General features: G+C 46.0%; 1 protein-coding gene across 2 annotated transcripts; it reads right to left on the bottom strand.

The window, feature by feature from the left end:
* Window positions 1-1,767: 1,767 nt before the first annotated feature.
* LDAF1 (lipid droplet assembly factor 1) lies at window positions 1,768-6,539 on the bottom strand. Of its 2 annotated transcripts, none has more exons than XM_009091886.4 (5): window positions 6,214-6,539; window positions 4,835-4,969; window positions 4,293-4,461; window positions 3,762-3,900; window positions 1,768-2,608 (listed from the first exon to the last, which is right to left on the bottom strand). In XM_009091886.4, the coding sequence occupies exons 2-5, from the start codon at window positions 4,904-4,906 to the stop codon at window positions 2,518-2,520; spliced, it is 471 nt and encodes a 156-aa protein (XP_009090134.2). In that variant the 5' UTR covers window positions 4,907-4,969; window positions 6,214-6,539; the 3' UTR covers window positions 1,768-2,517. The 2 variants fall into 2 exon arrangements, with proteins under 2 accessions (XP_009090134.2, XP_030085756.2); XM_030229896.2 differs by lacking the exon at window positions 6,214-6,539 and adding an exon at window positions 5,942-6,101.
* Between the last annotated feature and the right edge of the window lie 2,575 nt (window positions 6,540-9,114).

The raw sequence follows: 9,114 nt of genomic DNA, 5'->3' as shown, positions 1-9,114 counted from the left end.
GAGACCCCTCCCTGGTTTCTGAGAGGGTTAACTATAGTTCTCTCAGGGTGGTTCATTTAATGTTCCTTAGGGACATTGCAGCTGTGCTTTGATGAAGACTCTTAATTTAAATCAAGGAAAACACAAGATTGTGTTCCTTATTTTGTACATAATTTACCCTAGAGCCCAGCCACATGCATTCCTTCCCTCTTCCTCTGTCTGTGCAGCTGTCTCTGTTCTCTGTTATAGTGTGTTATCTACAAAGTTTAAGCTCATCTTACAAGTAAAAATTATTCCTTTCCTGCATTCAGGCAGAGGCTCCTCTCTTCCAACAGAGGGCAGGGTGAGGTGGGGATGATGGTGCCGCACGAGAAGGCAGAGGAATTACTCAGGGAACCTGCTGCAGGTGGAGGCAGCATTGACTCTGTAGCCTGAGCTCAAGCTGCCACTTCAGGAACCATACCACAGTTGGTTGCTCCAAATCTCCTTGGACATGAGATATTTGGGGTCCCCCAGGCTGTAGGGCCACAAGAGTGGCTGCCTCTTAGGCATACACATGCCTTAAAGTAAGGGGCAGGGAACCAGATCTGTGAGAGCTGAGTGGGCTGAGGAGCTGGTTGGGAATGAGGCCATGGGGTGGGAGTCTCCTGCCAGATTCTTGTGGGGTTGGTGGTGTTCTGCAGGAAGCTGAGAGCAACTGAGAAGAAGGGGACTTGTCAGGATCTCCCCAGCCTGTCTTGCTAAGGACTTATCTCTGCTGCAGTCTTTAATAATTCAAAGAAGAAAACAACCCCTGCCCTCCTTTTAAGGGATGCCTTACTGTCTCCAGTAAAACACCTACTCTATGCTGACCTAGTTTTTTCTTCAGCATGTCTCAGCTCTCAACTCTTACTCTGGTGATGGTACTGCAGAAAAAGCAGCTTTAAGTGCAAGGACACAGTGAGAAGCCTTGAAATGACAGGCTGATAAGCATGCAAAGGTCAGGGCAGCAGGAGCAGAACTGTTCCAAGTTTACCAGCAGGTAACTGAGAATTCACAGTTTTAGTTCTGCTAAGTGCTGAGGACAGAAGGAATTATATAATGCAAAGTACATTTAAAATGCAGAGGGAATGGTTCATGTTGGGTCAGGCTCTGAGTGGGACTGGATTAACTTATTTTAGTGTCTGCTGATTTTATTAAGTAATGTCTCTTCCCTTCAGCAGATGAGGGCATGAAGGAAAATGAGGGGAAAGGATTCAGCTGTGTATTCATCTATGAGCTGTGCTATAACGATTTTGAGTGTTGCAACTTTCAGGCAGCTGTAAGGGCTTTATTGCTCTGTCTTTGGAGGTGCCTCCTGGAAAGCTCTTGCAGGCAGCCTTGCCTGAGGGCAGGCTGGTACTGTGGCTTTGTGCTGTTTGCTGAATTAATGTGCCATTAAAAGAAAGGACTCCTAGAAATCTCCTGGGAATTATTTCACTCTACAGCTGAGGTGTGAGGCCAGTTTAGCCAAAGAGATGAAACTATTACCACCACTACTGTGGGAAGCATGTTACAGCTCAGGTAGGCTCTGTGTCCATGTTTTAGTCAGGCACCAGGTTGGATCATGCAAAACTAAATAAAACTAATTTAGACCTTAGACATCTACATTTCCTCTACAGGCAGGAGAAGGGGAGTAATCTGCAGTTTGTGGCTCAGCAATGTTGGCCATATAAAATACTTTATTCAAGGAGAAAACCTCAGCTCCACTTTCACAAGATGTGAAAAATTTGCTTTTACTGTAGAATAAACCAGACTAATAAGACAATCTGGGTAAACAAATGACACTTTAATAAACTAAAATAGTTAGATACTTTATGCTCAAAAATATAATAACATTTGCAAAAATGAAAAGTTTAAATAACATACACAAAGTTACAACTGAGAAGCAAACCAGGCAATTTAAATACCTAAATGAGACCTAACCATTCCCCTGATATGATGAGGCAATGAGAATAAGTAAAATATCCCTTTGGAATAACACAACATCTAAAGGGAGAAAAAAGCTTAGACCAGGACAGGTGACAAACCCACTTTTCCCTTTATAATGAACATAAAGCATAGGCCTGGTCTACTCATACTATTTTAACAAAGGTTGTTAAGGCTTACAAATATTTTTCCACATTCAAAATGTGTTTCTACTGTTCTGGACTGTAATACTTCTGCATCAAAAAGACCACTGCTATGTACTAAAGGGTGTACATTCAGAACTCAAGTAGCTGAGAAATCAAGTATTTCCCTTCCTTTTCTGTCCACCTACTTGCCCTTGACTTAACAGTACCTACTATTACTACTTCCCTTTACCAAACTCTATGGAACACTCCATCATCCACATACCACTGGACTGCTGCTTCTTGGTTATTCTTAAGATCCCTTTTACAGTGTAAGATGTGTAAGACATATATTGATTTTTCTCAGTTTCCAGGAGTACACAATGATTCCATGCCTAATGAGTAAACACTTACATAGCAAATGCTGGGATTATACAGCTAAGTGTCTATGAAGTGTGGAGAACCCTACTTATTCACTCTTTGCAGTATTGGCAGAAAGATCCAAGCCAGGCTGCTTCTGTGGTAAACTTCCATTAACATCTTGTTTCCTCATCTGAGCCCTGTGTACATGAGAAAAGAATGGTTTTATTGCCCGCTCCTCCCTAAGGTTGACTTTTAACTTTTGCTCAAAAGAGCAGAGCTTTTTGAGATGTCCCAGACAGGTTTATATCTGCTGCTGGTCTACCTAAGCTTCTCTCAAAAGACAGAGGAACAAAAAATAGATGGTGTTACCTGGTTTAACATCAAAGCTGTAGCTCAACAGGGCTGGTGCGTAGAATGGATTGTGCATTTGGATTTGCTATGGAAAATGGAAGTCTTCTGGAACTGGTGGGCAGTGGATGTGGCAGCATGCCCTGGAACTGGGCCTTGCACCATGCTTTTGTCATGCTGCTGCCATCTCAGGCAGCTTTGTGTGTCCTCAAGAGCTGTGCAAACACAGCTGTGCTGAAGGAGCTAACTGAGGAAGCCTGCAAGAGAGCAGCTGGGAGTGTTCTTGCTCTTCCCTATGGCACAGTGATTAGTGTGGCTCTTTCCCTGGCAGGTATTTCAGGGGGCCACAGGTAGCACTCCAGCACAGCCTGCTGCTGCCTCCTGCTCTCAGCTCCTGGCTGAGGCAATGCTGACTGAAACAGGCCTCCAAAGTCCTGAGAGGTACAACTGGCAACTTACGCAGTGCACTATCTTACAAAACCTCTTATTTTTATTTTGACCACACTGTCCTTTTTAAGTACTCCTCTGCCTATCCCCAATCTACAATGCATTTTGTTCCCTTACTCTACAAAGGCAGGTCAGCAGAGAGAGCTAGGTCATCATGCAGGAAAAACTGCAAAATGTTCATCTCCTACACAAAATTCAACTTGGCAGTAGGTCTTAGTGATGTTTAAAGCAACAGACTGGAGTAAGATAAAGTTGTATTTTACTGCCTGATGTGATGTTGTGTTAGCACATTCACATTTAAAGACCATTTATGTTTCCTCTGTCCCAAATAGGAAAAAGGGCATTAATGAAAGCTCATTTGAATACTTATCAATGACCAGAGAGCTGCATGCTGCATTTTAAGCCATGAGGGTAGCCCAAGATTCAAAGCATTTAAGAAACATTGGTAAACTAAGCAACAATGGCTCATTTAGGAAAAAAAAAATGAAACAATGAATGGAATAGCATGGATACAGAGTTTGAAATCCAAGCACAGATCAAGACATCCATACTCACCTTGATGCACACCAGTAGTTGACCAGAGTTGAAAGTGCAACATAAGAAACACTGAGCACTCCAGAAACTCCCAGGGACAGGGCTCCCAGGCCACACAGCACACACAGGAGGGCTATGCCCCCTATGGCTATGACAACTCCTAACAAAAAAAAACATCACTCTGTTACTTAAACAAGCCTATGTACAAATAGACTAGCTGACATTCAATAACGCCACTTTCAAACAATTTGGGAAAACCATCTTCCTCACTCAGGCCAGCCTCCATAAAAGCAATGCATGCTCAAGATAACTGGTTTAGGCTTATCCTGGTGGCTGAGATTAGAAAGGAAAATAGGATTTCCCCTGTATAGACTACACTTAATCAGATTACTATTCTTGTATTAAGAGTTTTACTACTGCTGACACTTGAGGACTACACAAAGAAACCCTCAATTGCTAGGACTCAGACTTCCAGAAGGAAAAATTAAAAAGGAAAAAGATAACATGCCTTAAAAGGGAATAGGTAAGTACCTCCAGGAATGAATACAGTACCTTCCATAACTATCACACCAATACAGGCCATTACAGCTGTTGTAACAACAAAAACCAGGAAAAATCCAACAGGAATAGCTGACACTGCAATAAACATCAGGAGTGATAAGGCAACAAAAGGATGGTCATCTAAATATTGGCCAACACGAGAATTCATAAAGGCAACAACCTGCAGATGAAAGAAAAATGTTTTAGATTTTTTTTAATCTCTTGTCAGATACCTTTCACAGATCACTGCTATTGTAGTGAACCACAGGTAGGATAGATCTTTTGTCAGTCTGCAGCTGGAATAGGGAGCACCTCTGTTTCAAAAGCATGGGGCCTTGCTCTACTATCTCAAAGGGTCATGCCAGTAAAACACAAAAATGAAAAACAGGCTTCCCTCTTTCTTGACTGAAGGTGTGGGAGGACAGGCCTTCCCATAGGCCTTACAGTGTTAATTTAAAAAATAGGGAGTGCATTTAAATAAACCAGGGTGTGATATCCTGATAGTTACAAAAGGAATAGCTTTATGAACATATGAAATTACAATCCAGACCCACATTTGCGTTGCTGTGGATGGTCTGCATCACGGAGTGCCACTGCTTCTGTAGTTCCTGCATTTCTTTAGACATGTTATTGATCCTCAGCCACAACCTCTTCTGAACAGCCAGTTCTCACTCTGCCATCCAATTTCCCTTAAAATTAAGATACAATTAGTAACAGGCTCATACAGATGCTTTTTGAAAATGTTTCCTTTATATAAAGAGAGAATGCAGGTTTCAGCTGAAGAGATACACAGTCTAAAACATTACTTTTACAAAAGCACATCTAATGTAGAGGGCTTGTCCCTGCAAGCTCTTCTGAAACTCCCACAGCCAAGTAAGTAAGATACAGGTGACTCTTACCTTCTTCCTTTACAACATTAACCCCGTGCTTACCCGTCAGGGTATTCACTTCCCAGTAAAAACATCACTTCTAACCACCTGCACAGACAATTTGTTGCTATGGGCTCTGGAAACCGGTAACACACTAATGACACTTATTCTTGTGAGTGTCCTTGCGCTCAGCACCGAGAGCACACCCCAAACAGCTTCAAAACTCAGTGTATTAAGGCAAAATGCTTTCAGATGCTCTGCACATACTGAATTGTGTCAGTTTCAGGGAAACCTCAGCTCAGTAATCTCCCTGAAAATTTCCAGGGGGACCCTTACAAGGGGCAGTTTAGAGGATGCATTTTCCTGTTTGCTGCCCCGAGCAGCCAGGGGGCCGGTGTCCCTGCCGTGCCCCCGCACACACACGGGCCCTCCAGGGCACTCGGCACTGTCACACCCAGCGGGTGAGCCCCGGCTGCCGCCGGCGCTGGGCAGGAGCTGCCCGCGGGGCGCGCCCGAGCCCGGGCGTTACCTCGGCCACCGCCCGCGGCCTGCACCGGCAGCCAGCACCGCGGCCAGGGCATAGCGGTCACCCCCAGTCACCGCTGCAGCCACCCCCACGAACCAGCGCCCGGGCCGACAGCGGGTGCCCGGCGTGCGTCCCCCGGAGGTAATGGGGGACACGGCCCCGCTCCCGCAGCGCTGCCGGGCCGCGGCCCTGCCGCCCAGCCGGGCAGTGCCGGAGCCCGGGCTGGCGGAGCGGGGCGGCGCCTGCCCCAGCAATGTCCCCCTCACCTGCGGCTGCCGCCCGCCGGGCCGCGGCCCCGCTCGGCCGCTCGCTCGCCCCCGGCTGCCGGGCCTGCCGGGCTGGGGGAGCGCCGCTCTCCCGCCGCTGTCTCCTCCCCGCGGGGGCCGGGCAGGGCCCGCCTGTGGCGGCGCAGCGCGGCCGTGGGCGTGCGGCAGCCGGGCTGGGCTGCAAAGGCCGCTGGTGCTTGCGGCGGTGGCTGATGTTCCTTGTGTGTCCTATCGCGTCCCTTTTGCTGTCCTGCCCTTCACCCCGGCCCTACCTCAGCCGCTCAGTCCGGGCACCCTCACGAGTGTCCGTCCTAGAGGTTTGTGTTGTTTTAGGACATGCAGCCTGGAGCTTTGTGGAATGGAGGACGGAAAATGAGGGTATCTGCGGTCTCCGTGCCGATGTGGAGGCGTGCAGAGGCTGCTCGGCCGCGGTGCTAGCAGTCGCCCCGTGGGTGTCTGCAATGCCACCGTCCCCAGGCTGGCAGGAGCGGGGGCAGCTCGCAGGGAGCTGGGAGTGTTCGGTGGCGCCGTGAGGAGCCCTGGAACAGCCGCTGTGGGATGCCTGACCTGGCTCCGCCACCTTCCTCCGTCCCGGTGGCTGTTCCCACACGTTCCCACCCGTTCCCACCTCGTCCTGCTGCCTCCAGGTGTTTTGGTGCCCACGTGGCAAACCTGTTGGGGGAGATGTGCCATGTGAGGAGTAATTGCGTTAGGAATTCAGCCGGGTTTTTAGCAGAAGCAAAGTGGCTACAGTGCCTCAGCTTTGACTGGGACTGTTGTCGGCAGCGATGCTCGGTGAGGTGTGTCGCACGATGGTTTGGCCTGGCTGTTCTCCAGAGCCATCGTGAGGGTGTGAACAGGCAAGCCTGAGGCTTCAGTGAATCCCCAGCTTCTGCTACACTGATTTTTTCATGCTGTAAATTGCAATCAGAAATGAGTTAAATATTCATGTTTCTCTGCCTGCTTTAATAATTTAATTGGTGCCACCTATGAGAGTATTAAAAAAATGGATGTTAACGGTTTCATGATTATTTTTTAAAGGCAACAAAATAAGCAGCATGTTTCATTTGGAAATTAATGCAAAAAGAGGTTTTATGAAGTATGGGGGTGTTAGACTTATCAGACTGTTGGAGCTCTGTGTCTTTGAGGTGCTGATTTCAATGATCTCTGCATGTACCAGGATTTGTGCAGACAGAGGGAATAGGATTTGCATATTAACACATATTTGGACTGTGGAGTCTAAAAGCCTAGCCCAAGATACCTGCAAGAAGAGGATGGTCAAGGCAAGTGTATTTTGCTTAAGCTTTTACTGTGTTAATCTCTCATATTATTAAAGTGCATAGTGGATTGATATTCCTGGTACACTAGGGTATATCATAATAAATTTGTTTGTATACTTTAAAAAAAAGTGTATATAGGGAAAAATTACTGTCAGAATTGCAGTGTGACATAACTCAGTGATAGTGGCACTATAAAGTTTAATGGAGCTGAGTTTAAAGTATACTGGAGATTTTAAATTTCTGGCTGTTTTCAAGCATGCCATAGCTGCAGTTTTGAAGATTAGTCTCATACTCCTTAGTAAATTATTTTCTTGCTATGCATAATTATCTCTTCTGCTAAAAATTAATATATAATCTTCCTCTATACAAAACAACTGGTTTTAATGTTTTGCAAGCAGCAGAGATAAGTTATTCAACTTAGAAGGGCATGCATATATGGGCATCCAAGTTGATGTGCACAGAGGAAGAGTAGTTACTCTTAACTGCTGCTTAATTGAGCTTGTCTTCATGCCAGTGTCAGCTCCAATTAGCAGGAAAATACTCATGTTGCAAACCAGCACTGAAGTATTTGGAGACTTACAGCACACATTAGCCAAGCAATTACCAGCAACAGCAGTGCTGATTTTTTACCCTGCACTGCTGGCCTGTGTTTAAAGAACAGTGGCCAACAACAATGTTCCACTTGTAGGTGGTATAAGGGCAGGACATAAGGAAAACTGTGCTGTTAACTCAGGGATACCAGCCATTTTCACAGCTTGCAGGAAACTGGATGAAAAATAGCAAAGATGATGGGAAAAGGTTTAAACTTGAACCCTTGTTGTGTTGGCAGAAGATGTACAATGCCCTCTTGAGGGTAGGTTTTAAGAGACTGTGCTAGATTTCATGTTGGATGGTTGTAATTCTCATTTGTGGAAGAATGGGATGGAAGACTCAGGATGTAGTAATGACTGTGGGAGTGGGAGGCAAGTGCATACAGGTTTAGAGGAATTGAGACTATCCCACCTGCTGTGTTCAGATCATCAGGGAGTTTGATTCGGAATGGTGGAAAAGTGGTAGACGTGTTTGGATTCAAGATTTTGACTCTAGAATTTAGTTTTTCCAATTCTTCTTAAGAAAGTTTGGGTTTATAGAGCCTTTACTGCTCTGGAAGCTCTGTGCAGTGCTTTCATGCAAAAGTTAGAATATCTCAGATATGTCAGGACTACATTTTTTCATAACTTTTAGAGGTAAAAGAAGCCTGTACAGTTCCTCTGGTTCCACAACTGAATCTCCCTGACCACAGCTTGGCACAACACTGAAAGGGGCTGTTTCCTCTCTGCTGGGGGAGGAGGGAATTCTGTCTCCAAGCACCAGCTATGCTGTAACTGGGGCAACCAAGCTGAGGACTGAAAGGCAGAGTGTCAGAGCAGTTTACCAAGCTGTGACAGGCAGAGGGACTGGTAACAAGGGTGCCTGCAGGTAGTACCTGTCCTTAACCCTGCTCACCTGTGCATCCTGTGGATGGGTGAGGCATGCAGGGTATCTCTCTCTTTCTCTTTCCCATTCATTTTGACTTGGGCTTATTCTTCTTGGCAATTAATGTGTGATTCTGCTGTAAACACAGCTGGGGGCCCAGGGTCCCTGGGACATTAGAAGAGACCAGGCAGCAGAGAGGAAACTGGTGTTGGAGAAAGTGGGAAGGGTAAGGTTTAAGAAAGTTTTGCTTGAAGGATATCTGCGAGGAGTTAGAAAGATTAAGGTGAAAAGTGAGCTTGAGAGGAATGGTGAAAAAAAGAGCATGGAGGTTTGGAGGAAGAGAGAGCTTATTGTTGTAAACAAGGAATGTGAGAGCTTATTTTTCTTCTTCCTGGCAACTGAGATAGAAGCTGATTGATACCTTGTGTAGTACCTGAA

This window comes from Serinus canaria, chromosome 14, assembly GCF_022539315.1.
Source record: "Serinus canaria isolate serCan28SL12 chromosome 14, serCan2020, whole genome shotgun sequence".
NCBI lineage: Eukaryota > Metazoa > Chordata > Aves > Passeriformes > Fringillidae > Serinus > Serinus canaria.
Note: the sequence above shows the minus strand (reverse complement) of the source record. Positions and strands in the feature narration are given on the sequence as shown.

Coding starts and splice junctions, on each gene's coding strand:
- LDAF1 (XM_009091886.4), bottom strand. CDS start 4,906: ATGTCTAAAGAAATGCAGGAACTACAGAAGCAGTGGCACTCCGTGATG. Junction 4,462..4,834: donor CCATCCACAGCAACGCAAAT/GTGGGTCTGGAT, acceptor TTTCATCTGCAG/GTTGTTGCCTTTATGAATTC. Junction 2,609..3,761: donor AACTACTGGTGTGCATCAAG/GTGAGTATGGAT, acceptor TCATGTACACAG/GGCTCAGATGAGGAAACAAG.